The sequence below is a fragment of the Zerene cesonia genome, chromosome 8 (genome assembly GCF_012273895.1).
Source record: "Zerene cesonia ecotype Mississippi chromosome 8, Zerene_cesonia_1.1, whole genome shotgun sequence".
NCBI classification, from domain to species: domain Eukaryota; kingdom Metazoa; phylum Arthropoda; class Insecta; order Lepidoptera; family Pieridae; genus Zerene; species Zerene cesonia.
Window position 1 is genome coordinate 6,232,750 of NC_052109.1, and position 18,748 is coordinate 6,251,497.

Here is an 18,748-nt window from a genome sequence, read left to right on the forward strand (position 1 = left end):
TAAACTGTCAATAAACTTTTCATTGAAATTTAGCATTTTTCCAAACTAACATGTGAAAACAAACAATTTTAAAACATAAGTTGTATTTTATTTCTACTGCTATGCCGTGTACTTAACGCCTTTTATATATTCCGTTTAGTTATTTTAATCAAAATGGGCACGAAGTGTTTTCACGATAACTTTATGGCAAAATACTCAGCGTTTAGTCCTTATCGGCTAATACAAAGAGAATGTGGGTTCCAAAAACCAATTGGTGCTGGGGATGCCATGGCCCGTAGTCTTTATTGTGGTATGAAACCCATAGCGTCTTGGGACTGTGATCAGTACAACGCTCTTCCCACGGGTGGTGTATTCAACCTTGAATTTTCCCCAGACGGGTAAGACGGAAACATAATATATAACCTTGGTTAAATTCACATTTACAAACCTTGTCACGATAGTACAGTTAAACAACATAGAGTATTTCATAAAAACACTGAAAGCTTGTCCTTACAGAATAACATCTTAACGAAATGCACATTGTATGGATAACAAATAACACACTCGTAACTAATTATGTAATTTTGTAGGTCTCTCTTAGTAGCAGCGTGTGAAAGAAAGTCTATTCAAATATTTGATCCACTTACTCATCAGAGAATGCATTCAGTAAATGGAGCTCATTCAGATTGCGTTAATTGTGTTAAGTAAGTATTTATAACTATTTGTGTTCCTGGTATTTGGTTGCTGTTGTTAGCTCTCTGTATATCATATTGTCTAGTGCATACATTGAACAGTCTTGGGATAAGTATAGTTCATGTTTGCATAAAAAGCAACTACAAATATCTGGTTAACTATATTTCACTGGAATTTAAAAATAATACTACTTAAATTACACTAAGTTTGATAAAATTGTTATTAATTGAAGTATGTTATTATCATACATAATAGCTCACAGTTTCTGTGATAAGGTTTATCAGCAAAACTGTGAGCTGTAATAAAGCTAAATATAATATTATGCAAGTTAAAATATTTTTATAATTCTAGATTTTTAGATGGAAGAATGTTTGCAACATGTTCAGATGACACTACAATAGCTTTGTGGGACGTCAGACATTTGAAGAAAAAAATTAGATCACTCCTTGGCCATTCCAAGTGGGTGAAAAATATAGAATTTTCGGTAAAAGACAAATTACTAGTCACATCGGGGCTCGACGGCAGTATTTTTACATGGGACATCAATTCATATACGGAATTTAATCTGGTATACCAAAGAGTATTTCATGCGCCAGGATTGATGAGATGTCGCTTGTCACCAGATGCAAGGCAAATGGTCATGTGTACCACGGGTGGACTACTGGTTATTATTCATGACTTAAATTTGTTAACATTAGCACAAGACTTGCATGGATTTAAGGTAAAACTTTTTTGGAATATGTGTATTTTATTTTTGTATGTGAATATCGAAACTAATTTTATAAAGAGGAAACATTTGTGTTATTGTATTTATGTTTGTATTGATTTCACCAAAAATCACTGGACCAATTTCAAAATTTTCTTCTCTATTAGAATCTTCATTGAGCGACATTATATATAGCACAGGCGAAACCGAGGATAGCAACTAGAATAAATTAAAGTACAAGCTAGAAAGCTAACAAGCCTCGTATGGTCTTAAGAGTTTATACACTCACAACAAGACACCTCAACCATGACAAGAGATCTCTTAATAACAAACTTTACTTATATTGCAGCCAAACTTATATAGGTTGATGCAAATGAGCCAGCAATTAATTCCAATAGCTGCAATGTATGACCACCTATTTGATCCAAAAAGAACTGAGAACAGGGTGGAGTTTGTGTCTGACTTTCCTGAAGGGAATGATGCTGAGGTGGTTAGTGCTCTACAGGTGAATTCTTTAATAACCTACCAATATTAAACTTATCTATTTAACAATGTACTAGTATGTATGCATTTAATTAAATAGTGCATATTATTATCATAGTGTCATATATTTACAGATTCATCCTCAAGGTTGGAGTGCACTTAGCAGAAACATAAGCCACGATGACAGGTCTGAGGTTAGTGTAAATTCAAAAAATTTATGTTTGGTTTGGTTAAATGTTTTAGAGCTGTAGACTTACTGAAATATTATGACAATAAATCTGCAGTTTGACACCAGAAATCGGCAATATCGGAAGATAATTTTTCCGCGAGCAATTCAATGGGAACGGAATCTGTGTGGGAAAAACAGATACTGCTAATATTTTCCTTTAATTAGGCGGATAAAAAACTAGAAAAATGTTTTTGAATAAAATAAACCATGACCTAATTATAACGGTGCCTTCCAGTGGTCATGCATCCACGACATCCAGCCGTCGAGTGCGGGCGACAAGAGCGTGCGCGACAGCTCGCCCCCGCCGCCCGCGCCGCGCCGCCCCGCCCCGCGCCGCACGCCGCGCCGCCGCCCGCGCCCCTACCGCGCGCCCCGCCCGATGGCCTCCGTGCCGCCCATACCGTGAGTTGAGTTCGCTTATTATAGCTTGGGAGAATCAGCAGCCTGAGCGTCGTCATAGAATCTCCGGATTGAAGCAGACTGAGGCTGCGGCTGATACTGCGACGCGTGAGTCGCGACTTTTAACGGGGGAGTAATTATAATATTTGTTTTGTGCGGAGGCGTGTTAGTGGGAGCGAGATAATTTTGAAATGAATTTACTAGTGTTTGGAATTTTTTATATATACACTATGCGATTCACTTAAGAACAGGATCGATGCTGCGCCATTTTTTGACGTCATAGATAATGGATGAGCGAAATAAAATGATCCGTTATTGAAATGCAAATAGGTTTAGAAGCAAAACCTTATTTTTCAATGACACGGCACGAGATTGAAACAATGACTTTCCTATTCTTAGTTGTTTATTACACATTTACAATGTAGGGAAAAAATAATCTAGGCATAAAAGGATTATGTAAATTATTGAAGTAATTTTTAAAATCATAAATACATTAGGCTGGACCAGAACAAATAAATTACAACATTACCACACAAACTTATTATTCAGTAGTATTTATTCAGTACCTTAAAATTCGTACGTAACTCGTAAACCACCTTGTTAAAATATAATGTAACTTTGACAATGCTGTATTAAAAATAAAGAAAGAATGTAAACATTTATTTTGACACAGACATAAACACACACAACAGATTATAATAGAGAAAGAAACAACATACAATAAATTAAAAAAGAAGTTATATAATATAGATATATTAATAAAATTTTGACTAGAACCATGGAGAAAAGTTATCTTTTATCAAATTTAATGGCATGCCTCGATACAAAAAATGTTCCTTTTTATGTATGGAGGCTTTGATAATCAGAACAGTGGATCGGTCTCGCGAGCGGCAAGAGCGCGAGGAAACAGAGCCCGAGGCGGGGCCGAGCTCCAGCTCGTCCAGCGAGGCTTCGCCCCAGCCTGTCCCCGCGAGATTCGCGCTGGTGAGTTGATGGAAGCTTACTGTGAGCATACACATCTAGTTTCTAACTTTATATTTTGTACGATAACTATACTCGATGCAATATTTGAATTGTGTTCATAATTTTGCCTGTTATATATTTGCTTTTTTGTGAATTTGTATTTTGCACAAAAACAAGAATTCAAACAATTTGGATTTTATTCTCTAGTAGAAACTTCAGTTTTTCTCTGTATTCATAGTTGGTTTGTCGTCCCTTTTATATTGTAGCTAGTTATTAATTTAATTATAATAATAATATATTTTTATACAGGGACTATCGAGTATACAAAATGACGTGTGGGAGGCGTCCATAACGATCAAACAACATAGAATGCTTCAAGAAATGTATAGCAGGTAAAATTACGTAATTATATATTATTTTAATCAGTTCTATCTTATAATTATTTTATTGAAATAAATGTATGCTCACATGAAGAATCTATCAGCTCACACTTGCATAAGTTTTTTTTCTTCTTAAATAGCAACAAAGTAATGTCTGTTTTGGATCATATTCCCCGGCTCTTCTCTTAAGAAACTGCTTTCCGAATCGGTGGTAAATTTTAAATTGTGTTACGACTCAAAAGTGATTCTAAAAGAAGTCTAATTAAATATATGAATGTTTGAGTTTGTGTTTATTGAAACGTAACTTCAAGCAAGGTCACTGACAAGACGATTTCACACTACTCATTGTTTTTACATGTTATATGTTATGTCAATGTTAAATTGTAAAACACCCTAAGACTATAATCTCGAGAGGTTGTCATAAAAAATGCTGGTGTAGAGGTCAAGTGGGGCGCAACTTCAACATGCAGCGCATCCTGGGCATAAACACGGGCATCACGCCGCCGTCGGCGCTGCGGCCGCGGCCCGCGCGCCCCCCGCCGCGCCTCGCGCCCGCGCCCCCGCCCCCGCCGCCGCTTGCGCCCGCGCACGCCGGCTATAGGTTAGTCATGCGGACATATTGTCTAGTTCGGTGCAGGAAAAAGTCTTGCCGCTATAAGAGGACTAGCTGTGGGTAATAATACTTGAATCTATCATTTAGGCATTTGTAGTAATAGTAAATGAAAGCTAATTGAAGGTATTGTTTTGGTCAGATAAATAGAAAAAACTCTTTTCATATATAGTGGTGTTGGTCAATGATAATATTAAAATTAAATGATAATTTATGATATAAATAAAATAATGTATTTGTATTTGTTCTGGTCTAGTCAACGTTTAATATTCAATAAAAATTGTGGATATCCTATATTTATTTTTAATTATTATTTATTTATGTGCATGATAGTCTCAATATAACATAATCACCAACTGACACCGTGCACCTCTCCAAATAACGATATTTATAGTCACGCCTCTATAATTATTTCAGTCAGCCTATAATAATGTACTACTGCATGACACCAACCACGTTTAAAACATTATAATAAATAATATAACACTACAGTATGATGCCGTCCACGTCCGGTCACACGCCGAACACGGCGCGCGAGCGAGACAGCGCCGACTCTTGCGACGAGGAGATCGAGGCGAGACACCACATCCGGCAGAATGCGGACCGCCTGCTCTATTACATTGAGGAGACGAATGAGGGCAGGGGGTTTATTAAGGTTATATATATATATATATATATATTATATTTAAACTAGTTACTTTTTACCATTTACTTTAAACCTGACACCTGCAACATTGCCTCATTTCAAAAGGGTTTTTTTTTATATATGCACTTTATTCATAAATGCTTTGATCGATTTTCGTTAAATAGACTATCGAAAAAATAAATCATCATTACATGGTTTAAAATTTAAATTGATTGATAAATGACTGCTTAGTCTTAACGACATTCCGAATTGGTTGTAGTTTACATTACTTTCGTCATTAATAGATAGTGTTCTAAAATAACATTCAAATTTCAAATCCGTTATTCTACATATAATTGCTTAAAGTATGTTACACTCGCACAAATATAACATGTAAAAGTCTTATTCAGAGTGGACTATTGGACCTTATAATTTCAATAGAATGTTTTTGTTTAATTTTATAAAAAAAAAATGTTTAATATGCTTATTAATTGTCTTAATTCATTTACCATTTCACATAATATTTTTTATAGGAGTTATGTTTTTCTGCGGATGGGAGGCTGGTTTGCTCGCCGTTCGGTCGGGGCATGCGATTGCTGGCGCTCAACGACAATTGCAGTGAACTCTCACACTGCGTGCAAGACCTGAATGGACCAGCTCAGATGAGGGACGTGGGCCAGAGCCTCGGCATCCATCAGGACCTGGTTGTCAGCTCCAAGTTCAGTCCAAGGCACCATCTCCTCGTCACAGGCTGCCTCGAAGGCAAGATCGTGTGGTACGAACCGTATAGCGGCGAAGCGTTATACTAAATCATAAACTCATTACCGCCATCCTAAGAGATTTCTCAAGCCAATCAATGAACTATTTTATGTATACACCGCGTCTGTACCCCTTTCGCAAGCGCCGCAGATGAGCCGAAATGTACTTAGGTTTTAATTTTTTTTTATATATTGTCCATAGACCGTATTGTTTTCACTATTTTAAGCAGCATTTTTAAGCATGAGTTTAAATTTGCCGAGCCGGACTCTCTTCGGCCGGGTTCCTATTGGTTTTGTACTGCCGTTAATTTTTAATTTTAAGCATAGTCTAGATTTAAAACTGGACGTTAACGGGAGTTAGTGAATTTAAAATGTAACATAAATTTTAGTCCTTAATGTAATGTAAAATTAAGTATAAGAACTGCATTTGGTAAGAAATAAAACATGTTTGTACAACAACAGGTTATATTAAAATATACATCTACATGATTCTGTGGAAATCTGATATAAGTTTGAGTTAATAAAGCGGATTATGTATGGTTTATTGGTTTTATTTACACGTGTCCGCCTTCCTTGAGTTTGGCAACGAGCGTGTCGACGTCTGGTACGACGGATCCGGCCTGTCGGACTGGAGGGTCTTCCACACTCAACACCTTGATCCTTGGAGACAAGTCCACACCAAGGTCCTTGGCGCTTAACTTCTTCATGGGCTTCTTTTTGGCTTTCTGAAATTGTAAATATATATTTCAAAAAAATTAATGGGTGCATAAAAACTTAACTTATATATACACACTACATTTTAGCGTTGCTGTGGCTGTGGCTTAATCTATTGTTAATTATAAATTATTGGGATAATTAATCGAAATAAAAACTATCCTATATCTTAAGCAATTGGACCAAATTGCACATAAAATGTTGATGTCGTCCAAGCAGACATGACATCCTATAAAAATATTACATATGTCTTATGTCCCATAAACTATTTTCTCAGAATATTTTTTTAATAAGGTGCAATTGAAAGAAAATGAATAGTAAATAATCACCATAATATTAGGCAGTGTAGCATATCTAGGCTCATTCAACCTCAGGTCAGCACTGATTACTGCTGGTATTTTTGTCTTGATGACTTCAAGACCACCATCTATTTCCCTAGTGATTGTTAAGCCTGCATCTGTTTTTTCTACCTGAAATCATTCAATTTATTGTTAATAAAATATTGATACATTTTTTTGTAATAAAATTCCTAATTTTTATCTCATTGTGTATTGTTTGAATATTATTTAGTTAAAGCAATCAAAAATATCGTATAAGAGCTATGTTATCTGTTAAAAGAGGTTATCAGTGTAAATCTGATGTAAATAACATAGACTGTTGGTATAGTGATATGAAAATGATTTTTGAGTAAAATTAATTAAAAAGAGAGGAAAAGCTACTCAAACATTGATTTTTAACTCAGAACCTATTTTGCATGTTATTTTTTAGTGTTATATTTTCCATTTTAAATTTTGAAATATTTAACAGAATATTAAAATGAGTTTTGAGGTTAAAATTGTGGATATAAAATGAGTGTTAATATTAAAATATTACCTTTGATGCAAATGTTCCCTGGGGCCAGTCAAGTAAGGCTGCAGTCATTTGGGCAGTTTGATTTGAGTCATCATCAATTGCCTGAAAGAATAATAAGGCCCTTTTTATATCAATTAAATCAAAATATCTGCAAAAGCATAGTTTGTATCCAACCTTATTATTCTTATATAATTACTTCATAACAAATAGAATATTAAAAAGTAATAATAACCTGTTTTCCTACTATAACTAAATCAGCTTTCTCATCCTGTGAGAGTTTAGCAAGGATCTTAGCAACATGTAGAGGCTGCATAGTCTCATACTCTGCTCCTGATACTTCCACATGAATGGCCCTGTCTGCTCCCATGGCTAAAGCTGTCCTTAATGTTTCCTACAAAGAAATAAACGAGCTTAAAAAAGAAGAGTAAAGAGGTTGTATTTCAAAGATTTCATATTTTATTTGAATCAAATACTTGCGACTGCGTTGGACCACATGATACGGCGATCACTTCACTGGCCAGTTTCTTTTCCTTCATCCTTACAGCTTCTTCAATAGCGATCTCATCAAACGGATTCATGGAGTGTTTCACCCCATCAGTAACAACACCACTTTTGTCTGGTTTGACCCTAATCTAAATTCAGTAAAATGATAATTATATTGAGTTACATAGTGCATTTTTTTAATTCTAAAATACATTATGCATTTTTAAGTAGTAAGATTACTAAAACTGTTAATTATGAAAAGTTTTTATTTTGATCTTGAAAAGTATCAACAAGTAACCTTTGAACTTTGAAACTTACTTTAACTGCATAATCAATTACTCTCTTAACGCCAACAAGCACACGCGCCATTATATTAATAAAATAAAAATAAGTGTAAAAACAATGTAATCCTAATAAATTTTAGTTTGAAAATAGAATTAAATTTAAAAGTTCCAACAAGTAGGTGCGGAGTCCGAAAACTGACGAGTGACAAATGACAATAGATGTCATCAGTCATTTGTCAACATTCAACAAACGTTGCATGTCAGCTAGCTGACAGCTCTAGGTCTAAAGAGTAGTCCATCGGAAGGATTGGAGATTTTTGTATGGATGGACTCCATCCATACAAAAATTCTTCAAACTGGCGGTGCGTTAAATGATTTGTTAAATTGAAAATAATGTACATTCTGCAGAAATTTGAAAATCTCACGTCTTAACTTAGTTCCTCTCTGTAAGTTAATAAATTAATTCGTTATTAAATAGTAAGCATATATTTCGCAGAGGTAATGCCCTCCGTTTCTCTTTCAATGGGATAAGGAATGGAAGAAAAATTGACGACTGGAAAGAAGGAATGGATTGGGAAGGGTGAGAAAAGAAGCGGCTCGCCCGCTCACCATACGAAACAAACACAGTAGCCTGCTACTATTTCACTCCGGTTTTCTGTAGGGGTGTGGCCAGTATGGCTAGCTCGCACCGGGGAATTACCCCGAACGATCTGAAATTCGTGCCGAAGCGAGCTCTTACTGAATAATATAAAACGCTAATCCTTGATTACTAATGGACCGATTGATTTTTACTCCGGACTCCGAAATATCTTGTGTGAACTTCTTATAGAAATTAGAAGGGTAAACCATTTTTGCACGTAACGCGTTACAGCGCTAGCCTATCTATCCACCTTTACTCTCACGCTTATGGCCACCTTTGGAACGCTCCTACCTTCTCACTCTAACCCACACGTCACAGCGTAATAATTTAAATATCATCTTCAATCATTAAAAATTTAGGTAAATACACAAACTTATACAAAAACGAACTATAAAGTTTTAGAATGTCCAAATTCTAGTCGAAAGAAACAAACAAAGTAAAATCAAGCTTATTAGCATTATTTTAAGGCGCTTTCACATAACATACCAAAAACAAAAATTTTTGCTCAAAACAAATCAAATACATATACTTAATTAAATAACATTTTCTATCGCTGATTGAGTAACCCGTTGTTAATAATGATCGAAGGTTATCTACTTATATCATGCGTTCGGAGATTCACTCATTTTTTTTCATATAATCATGCTCAACTCAATTGATGCCAGGACGAGAGGATAGTTCCGTTAGTTGTTAGTTAGTTGATGTAAAAGCGCAGGTAGAATAAAATATTATTGAGTTCCAAAAAAAACTGCCAAATTGAGAATCTTTTTATTGTTAGTGCGATGTCGCGGTTATATGATAAATAAAACACAATTACCATTTTCACTTATTTATTTTTCCTATTAAAAAGATTAAGCCTATTTTCTATATGATGAAACTTGAATACACCAATTTCATAATTGGATTTTCATGTTGAATGCATAGAAGTATAACTGCAATATATTTAATTTGATGATAAAATTTAAAACTTGAATTCTTTATATTTCTTCGCTTGTTTTGAATCGGTGTTCTGCTGTCGCTTCCTCTTGTTCTGTAAATGAAAAAAGTTATGGTTAGAATCACATAGTTGGATCTGATTATTGGGTTCACCGAATATGTCCGTTTATTGAATCAGGATATTTCGTCAATTCATTGCTACTCGTCACTACATCTGATCATGCAAAATTATAGCGTCCGGTCATGTCAGATTATAGCGTCTGGTCATGTCAGATTATAGCGTCTAGTCATGTCGGATTATAGCGTCCAGTCTTGTCAGATAATAACGTCCGGTCATGTCAGATTATAGCGTATGGTCATGTAAAATTATAGCCTCTAGTTATGTCAGATTATAGCGTCTCATCATGTCAGATTAAAGCGTCTGGTCATAACGGATAATAGCGTCCAGTCTTGTCAGATAATAACGTCCGGTCATGTCAGATTATAGCGTCTGGTCATGTAAGATTATAGCCTCTAGTCATGTCAGATTATAGCGTCTCATCATGTCAGATTAAAGCGTCTGGTCATGTCGGATAATAGCGTTCAGTCATGTCAGACTATAGTGTCTCATCATGTCAGATTATAGCGTCGGGTCTATTCCGTCATCTTCTAACTCTACCCCTATCTCCTACACCCACCTTCTGCCTCGCCACGTGGTCCGCCAGCATGTCGGAGAGGTCCTCCTGTCGCGCGGGGCGCTGGTCGCGCAGGTGGCGCTCGTAGCGCGCCGCCACCGCCTCGGGCTCCAGCTCCAGCTCGGACGGGTCGAGCGCCACCTCCACCGCGCCGGCCGCTGCGCCGCTGCTCGCTTCGCCCGATGCGCGCGACTTGCCTGAAAATGTATCAAGTTATATAGAAAAAGCACCAATACCACCGGCACTGTTTGTTAATACCGCAGGTCATATATACTATTAATACGCACTTACTTATACATGGAAATAAGATTTGAGTGCTACAGAATATGTATATGATAATAAATAAATGAATTTGTATGAATTAAGCTAGATTTTTAAACTCTACATACTGAGCTAGTGTATACATATTTACGCATGCGCAGTGTTTTTTTTGCTTTTATTTTGTTGTAAATTTTTTCTTGGACTATTATCATTTTCTGAAATAGTAGCAGTTCAGTTCAAGTAAATTTATTGAAGAAAAAACAAACCTAAAAAACTCTCCTTAAGACAATATAATTAATTAGAACACATAGCTGAAAATTTACATAATAAACGTAATACGTAAATACCTGGATTCGCAGCATTGATATCATAAACGTGAGTGGACGCCATCATCCCCGCAGTCAGGCCCACGCGTCTCTCCGGCAACACTTGGTAAAGAGCTGGAGTCTCGCCACTAGAACGTATAAAAATTTAATATTTGATAATATTTCAACAAATCATTAATTCTCAAGCTGATCATAACTTTTGTAACACAATAAATCTACCCCTGTAACGAAAATGCAGTTCCATAATGTAAAGTATAACTTGTATTGAAATTTAAATTTCTAAATTATCAATATAATTTTGGGAGAATTATAGAATCGCATTCTATAATTCTTATGTTTTCCAACATGTGACAGTAGTGAGGGGCGGTAGTTTTGTGTAGACATTTAATTGGATAACACAGGGTTTGTCTCATTTAACTTTGGAATTACACTTTAATTCATACTTTATCTGGTACAAAATAAGATCTATATCGCATTGTTACATAACATTACATAGATACTAAAGTACTAACCCCTCCATATCAGCATCCAGTTTCTTCTTCCTCAGCTCGATGGTGTCAGGGGTCTCCAGGCCAGGCGGCACGGAGGTGATGCCCAACGGGGTGACCAGACCCTCGCCGGGGGTGGCCACTCCGGTGGCCACGTCACTCTCACCCATCTTCTCTCCTTCGTCTGACTCTTCTGTTGATTCAAATGGATTGATTCAATGCGACATATTGTATATTAGTAGAACTAAGCTAATTTATGTTTTTTTTTTTCAAATTGTCTTATGACGGAAAACATTTAAATTTTTATACATTTAAGTAATAAAAAATGTTTTTGCATAAAATATTTAACATATGAAGTTATGATAAATGATTCATAAGTTTGATTATTATCATAAAAAAAGACATGCCTTCTTCCGATTCCTCTTCAGATTCCGATTCCAATTCACCCCAAAGTGTTCTATCAATGTCTTGATCTTCATTATCCTGAAAATAGCAAAAAATTATAATAATTATAGTATGTGTCTTGTGTCATTTCATTACAATCCATTATTATACGATTTTCAGGTTATTACGCTCAGGCTTCGCCAAATAAATTCATTATATATTATTAAATAACTTGAAGTCAAACTATAGAACTTATGATAATGATTGTAAAACTGTTAGAATTTTATCTATCAAAAGCTGGTACTCTTATACCTCACTTTTCGGTGAGATGGTCAACCCATACTATTTTTATCTACAAATCTATAATTTCCTAGTCATCCCAAAAGTGAACAAGTCAAATTATTTAAAAACAATTTGCGGCAGCAAGCACAATATTAAATCTGAACAACCACTCCGGGGGAGTATGGTAACTAAATTTGTGACATGAGATTTTATATATGTAGAGAAGCGATAGACAGTCCTCAAAACTTGTCTCAAATGTTTTCAAGAACATAAGTAACTATTCATTCGAGAAATGAAAAATCACCAAGTTGACATGTAAAACATCAGTCAGACAACCCAAAAACACCTTAAATATTATACTCACATCGTGTCCAGCGGACTGGTGGCCAAACACGTCCCCATACAGGGGCTTCCCGGTCTCGTCGACGGGGGGTTTGCCCCAGCCCCCCGCGTGGTACCCGAACGCACAGCCCTCCGGTATGGGCGCGTTGAGACCTGGTATCTTGAGGTTGGGGTATGAGGGCGGGGGGCCGTAACGTTGCTGGGCTATCAGCCACGGTGGGGGCACCTGCGTAATAATATCATGTTTGATTACGTGATATAAGCATATGGTATATAGTATTGGGACATCTTCCAAAACATTTCGATTATAAGAACCCAAACAATTACTTACACAATCTAGAATCTTCCTACATTTTCCACTGTATTAATTTATTCAAGCAAGTATAGAGACTCATTTTTTTAGTAAACAATATGTTAAAAAACTATGTTAGTATAGTACCCTACATAGTATAAAACAAAGTCGCTTTCTGTATCCCTATGCTAATGTTCGTATGCTTAAATCTTTAAAACTACGCAACGGATTTTGGTGGGGTTTTCATAATAGACAGATTGATTCAAGAGGGAGGTTTATATATATTATAATATCATTAAACTACTTCGAATTAACGCGTGCGAAAGCTAATTAAATCATTACATATTATAGGCATTAATGTATTATAAATGACTATCCACACACTTTTCCTAAATGACAAAAAGATATGTATTTTTCGTATTTACCGGGAGCCGGTGTGAGCGAATAGTATCTAATGTATGAAAAATAATGTGATAATAAATTCAAAAAACAACCCTATTACCTTATGGGAGCCAGGTCCGACAGGCATACCGAGGGCAGTGCGTAGCTCTTCGGAGAGATCACCTGGCTTTTTCTCTCTCAGCCGGGTCTCGAACTCCTTACCCTCATAGTACAGGTCTCCGTGGATCGTCATACGTGGTTTTGTTTGCCATCTGAATGGTTAATATAAAAAATAATGAAATAAGGAGATATTTTGCTATAAGCCTATGATTTGTTTGAAAAGATATATAAAGAAAAGGAAATCTTATATTAGTAAGTTCGAAAACACTGCAATTTATTAAATCATTAATGGCTTTGTCAGATAGAACGCGTTCTTAGCTTGCCTCAAAGCGCTAACCTAACGCCGAATTGTTTAGTTTTTTTTTGTGGTGATTCTCGATGTCACCCAGAAGGGCTACTACATCTTAGCACGGACGCGTGGGTGAACTGAGTGTTCACTCTGGTAGCGACACGCTCAAGGGCGTTCTCCCTTGACGGGGTCTACGAACCTCGACTTGGGCTGTCGCATGAATGGAGGGGGCCCGACTGTACTCGGTCGGGCAATTGTGTAATGCAACACAATTCGGCGTAAATACGCGCTAATGGTCTTGTTATATAGGACGATATAAGACCACGTAGAACAACACAATTCGGCGTCATAGCGCGGCGACACATTAGCACTCTGACGCGCGCGTTCCGTTTAACAAAGTCATGGAAGCTGATTTTTCTATTCTTGGCTAAAATTTATTTGCGGAATAATATATTAAACAACCATTTTATATGTGGTCAAAATTGAAATTTTGTGATTTTTTTACTTTACTATAACACTATATTTTACAATATTTTTATTTATATAATAATTTATATGATTATTTATACAATAATTCAAGAGCATTACTCATTTAAAATCGACTTACCTATAGTAGAACAATACACCTGCAGCTATAATGGCAAATAAACAAGATACAAGACATGGTCAGCAGTTACGCTGGACCTTATGGACCAAACATGTATGAGTTCAATAACCCATTTTTATGATCACATAAAAGTGTAAAACACATAATTATATTAAATTTTGGCATCTGGCACTAGACACATAATTTAGATTTTAGATATATAATTTGAATTTCAGTGAAATATAGTATACAGTATACAAAGTTTTAAATTATATTCTTATAAAAAATAACAGTTCTGTAGGTGACCTTTTTTTGTATAACTATATTGCGAAAGTTTAATTTAATTTAGTAAACAGGAAAAATCTTGGTGCTTTATTCGTTATTAGCAGTACCTATCTATATATATAAAAGAAAGTGGTGTTAGTTACACTATTTATAACTGAAGAATGGATTAACCAATTTGGCTGAAATTTTGTGCAGAGGTAGCTTGGACCCAGGAGACGGACATAGGATAGTTTTTATCCCGGAAATCCCACGGGAACGGGAACATGCGAGAAAAACCCCGGGTCTAAGTTTCCTGCGACTACGCGGGCATAGCCGCGGGCGGATAGCTAGTTTGAAATAAATGCTTTTACACATTCATTTATGTAATGAAAAAAAAATAGTTAATTTTTATACAAAAAAAAAATCTCCACAAAACTCACTTGAAGAAAGCATCGTGAAGCTTCTGATAATCAATGTCGATCTTGCCGAGCTTCGGTCTCGTGCGCTCGCGCATCTTGGCCTTGAGCGTCTTAGTCTCCTCCTTGTCTTGGAGGGAAGCGCGCATCTCCATGATACCGGTCTTTTTGATGAAGTCCGGCAAGTCGAACGGCGGCTTTTCTATACCACGCTTGCCTTGTAAATACTGTAAAAATATTTTTGCAACTTTTTGAAACGATTTTTTTTTTATTTATTTATTTTTTTAAATTAAAAACACACAACCTATCAAGAGCACATTGAGCATATTAGAGATTAGATAATTATTTTTGTATTTGGATCTCAATCCAATAAAAAATGTGTACTATTATTGTTTACATTGCGATACAGTGAACCGCTTATTATAATTCCTATTATGTTTAAATTTACAATCTTAATAATTTGAATATCTACATCAATAACTTAGAAACAAACACATATATATACATATATACATTTTAGAAGAACAAATTCATACCCACACTTACAAAGCGTTACATTACTTTTGACAACAAGTATAGATTTTTGCCAATTTACCTTCCGTTTATAGCACCAATGTCTCGGTACTTGAACAGTGTTCCTGTGGGCTTTGAGCTGCACAAGCAACTTGGGGTCTCTCGCGGTGACGTCATACATCTCGACGACATCTGGTCTGGGTACCAGCTGCTTTAACTCGGCCACTGATAGACGAGAGAGCTTCTTCAGTTTGCGCTTTGATAGACGCTCCTTTTCTTCCGCGGCGTGTTTCTGTGAATAATATTTGTATTTTTAATGATTCGCTGTGCCGTTTGTAACGATAATTAATTCAAGTAAGGGTCATATGGGTCCACTGTCGTCGATGACATAAAGAGCTGGTGGGTTGCTTGATGGTAAGAGCTACCACCGCCCATGAACATTAGGAGAGGTGTAAGGTCGATTGCAGACCTTACAGTTCTACAAATGGATTGCCAACTTCAAATTGGAAAAGAATTAAGAAAGGATTGACGATAGGAATAAAGGAAAGGACTGGGAAGACTTAGGAAAAGGATATAGGCCTAAATATATCATGTTATTGCCAACCTCCACAGCCTCTTCGTCCGCTGCAAATTGATCGGTGACTTTCTCAAGCAGCTTGCTCGGTTTCGGCAGATCCTTATTGATCTCCTCTTTAATATCTTCCTCCTTTTTCTCTGTGATCTTGAAAGCTTCTAGAATACGATGGAATTGCCGATACATTGGCTCCAGTTCATGGAATTGAATACTCTCTTGCACATATCTGTTGAAATGGAACTCACTATTAAATTGAACCATATCACAAGTTACAGGAGTAGAAACCAAGTGAATTATTAAATTATTTATTTCAAACACATTGACAATTATAAACATTTTCATTGAAGTTGTGGTATATTTTGCAAAAAATGTTTTATATGACTTAACATAGAAGTATGAAAAACAGTGCAAAAAGTAGGGTAAAAAAAGGATAATACAGAAAACATTGTTGTAACTATAGAATAGTAACAACATTGGACTATATTATCAGATAAGGTAGAACAACACAATAATAAAATTTCGATATTAATTTAATTCCTGTGACTTACTCAATTTCCGCCTCTTTCTTGTTCTCTTTGTCACTGGATGTTTGAGACTCGTCTTTGTCGGAACTTTTCTGAGCTTCCTTCAATTTCTCCTCTTTGCGTTTTTGTTTTGCGGCCTTCTTCTTCTTCTTTTTACGCTTATTCTTGTTGACTTTGTTTGGTTGCGCCTGTAGGATTCAATAAGTTCTAATTATAATGCCGTTAAATAGAATGAATAAACATAAAAAAAATTTTTTTTAGACATTTTATATCTATAATATTTATAATTACAGTATATATATATATGATTTATTCATCTTATTAAATTTAATACAACCGTCATAAAAAGCAAAGTATTTCTTTTTAGGTGTTTATCTAATAATAATAAATTTATAAAACCAGTTTATGAATAGAAACATAACTAACATATTTATTTTATAAAAATAAAGGTACATAGTACACTGTTTTTTTATTCAGTAACTTTAGTTAACTCATTTATTTAAGAATTATTTGTAAAACACCTTAGAATATAATCATTGCATGCTTGCGATCCGATCCAATCGTTTACTTCAGGGCTGGTGGTACAATTTTGTTGGTACTTGTTGGTACAAGCTAAATCATGCGTAGGTACAAAAATCCACCAACTACAAGAATGCGTGCTAAATGGAATAAGCGCCCCTAAAGTATATCTGTAATATCTATTGAATAATGAATGTATTTTTATTTAATGTAACTTACTAGAAAATAACTAATTTATACCTCTTGTTTAGATATGACTGGCGGTTGAGGTGCTTCGGGGATATTCTCATCATCAGAATCTCCTTCATCCTCTTCAGCATCATACTCTGTGCTGATCACAGGTGCAGGTGGCGCTTTGGGTTGTTTTTGTTCTGAAAATATAAATTAAGGGTTAGTGCCCAGATTTTTTTAAATATAAAAGATTGTGAAAGTAAAAAGGATATATATTGATATAAAACTGTTAATTACGGACAATAGTAATATGGAACCAATAGTCACATATCACTAAAGAATAATGAAGTTTTCTACTGGTGAGAGAAATTTTAAAAAAGCGTTCACTAGCCTTTTAGTTTATTTTAGCCTTCCTCAATAAATGGGCTATCTAAAACTGAGATAATTTTGCAAATCGGACAAGTAGTTCCTGAGATTAGTGCGTTCAAACAAAGAAACAAACTCTTCAGCATAATATTAGTATAATATTAGTTCAATCACAAATACAGCAACTAAAATGTATAGACATATTTCTTATGAATTTTCGATATTTTATTTGTGATTTTCATATAACACACACAATTACTTATTACAATTGCAATTAATAAACTCATAAATTCATTAATTCTGTATAAAGAAAAGATATACAAAAATTCCATGAAAAGTGTAAGAATAGAATGATTTTCTATAGTAACTGAAGCTAGCTCTCTGTCTATTATCGTAATGGGCTAACAATTCTTTCTTGTACACCATATTGAACACAATTTGAAACTTATTACTTATCAAATACAGAATGCATTTTATTCTGCAAACATCTATTTCAAATACCTCAAAATTACAAGAGTAAAGTAGTGTTTGCTGGGTCAGCTAGTAAGTCTATATAAAAAAGTAATCAATAAATTTCAATAAATATAAGCAAAATAATTTTTAGATATTTACCAGGTTCCTTATCAGTTTCATTTCCTAATGCAGCTTGTCTCTGATCTTTATAAGCCAAGGCTTCTTCCAAAGCCTTTGGCAAAACTACCCCTCCTACTGGAGCGGGTTTATTTCTGAATTCCTCTGGTGTATCAATCTTCATAGTAAGTAAAGATGGTAAAGGTCCACTGTTTTGAGCTCCACTGTCTTCATTATCATCTTCTTCTTCTTCTTGATCATCATGATCATCCCATCCTGAACCTCCATCACCCCTCCCCTGCCTGCCCCATCCTGGAGGTGGCCCCTGCCCTTCCCATGGGCCATGACCCATACCTGGTGGTGGCATGTTTGGTGGTGGTCCCATACCTGGTGGCCCCATATCCATTCCTTGATTAAAATTTCCCTTCATATTAGGTCCACCTCTCATCATGCTAGGTGGCATCCTTGGCGGTGCTCCCATACCTGGTGGTCCCATGGGTCCCATTCCAGGAGGCGGCCCCATGCCAGGTGGCGGTGGACCCATATTTGGCGGCGGTCCCATGCCTGGTGGCGGTGGACCCATACCAGGTGGCGGACCCATACCTGGTGGTGGAGGTCCCATGCCTGGTGGAGGCCCCATCCCTGGTGGTGGAGGACCCATACCAATCATAC

General features: G+C 35.9%; 3 protein-coding genes across 4 annotated transcripts in view; 1 reads left to right on the plus strand and 2 right to left on the minus strand.

Moving 5' to 3' along the window:
• The first annotated feature begins 6 nt into the window (after nt 1-6).
• Nucleotides 7-6,366, plus strand: LOC119828849 (DDB1- and CUL4-associated factor 10). The gene is made up of 11 exons (XM_038351139.1): nt 7-377; nt 570-683; nt 1,024-1,393; nt 1,728-1,883; nt 1,996-2,055; nt 2,326-2,492; nt 3,356-3,473; nt 3,762-3,844; nt 4,272-4,433; nt 4,935-5,097; nt 5,601-6,366. The coding sequence occupies exons 1-11, from the start codon at nt 154-156 to the stop codon at nt 5,874-5,876; spliced, it is 1,893 nt and encodes a 630-aa protein (XP_038207067.1). The 5' UTR covers nt 7-153; the 3' UTR covers nt 5,877-6,366.
• LOC119828857 (electron transfer flavoprotein subunit beta) lies at nt 6,276-8,369 on the minus strand. The gene is made up of 6 exons (XM_038351146.1): nt 8,193-8,369; nt 7,865-8,023; nt 7,624-7,782; nt 7,413-7,493; nt 6,869-7,009; nt 6,276-6,550 (listed from the first exon to the last, which is right to left on the minus strand). The coding sequence occupies exons 1-6, from the start codon at nt 8,241-8,243 to the stop codon at nt 6,380-6,382; spliced, it is 762 nt and encodes a 253-aa protein (XP_038207074.1). The 5' UTR covers nt 8,244-8,369; the 3' UTR covers nt 6,276-6,379.
• Nucleotides 8,370-9,611: 1,242 nt separating this feature from the next.
• Nucleotides 9,612-18,748, minus strand: part of LOC119828847 (splicing factor 3B subunit 2) — a 10,562-nt gene continuing 1,425 nt past the window's right edge. Inside the window, exons 2-14 of one of the 2 annotated variants that reach the window (XM_038351137.1) lie at nt 18,119-18,739; nt 17,210-17,340; nt 16,475-16,638; nt 15,957-16,152; nt 15,435-15,644; nt 14,864-15,066; nt 13,286-13,436; nt 12,514-12,717; nt 11,891-11,966; nt 11,508-11,676; nt 11,017-11,123; nt 10,412-10,605; nt 9,612-9,828 (exon numbers count right to left, since the gene is read on the minus strand). In XM_038351137.1, coding sequence (XP_038207065.1) covers nt 9,760-9,828; nt 10,412-10,605; nt 11,017-11,123; nt 11,508-11,676; nt 11,891-11,966; nt 12,514-12,717; nt 13,286-13,436; nt 14,864-15,066; nt 15,435-15,644; nt 15,957-16,152; nt 16,475-16,638; nt 17,210-17,340; nt 18,119-18,739 — 2,495 coding nt within the window. In that variant the 3' untranslated portion in view covers nt 9,612-9,759. The remainder of the gene's footprint in view (nt 9,829-10,411; nt 10,606-11,016; nt 11,124-11,507; nt 11,677-11,890; nt 11,967-12,513; nt 12,718-13,285; nt 13,437-14,863; nt 15,067-15,434; nt 15,645-15,956; nt 16,153-16,474; nt 16,639-17,209; nt 17,341-18,118; nt 18,740-18,748) is intronic. The other variant, XM_038351136.1, reaches the window with a different exon arrangement.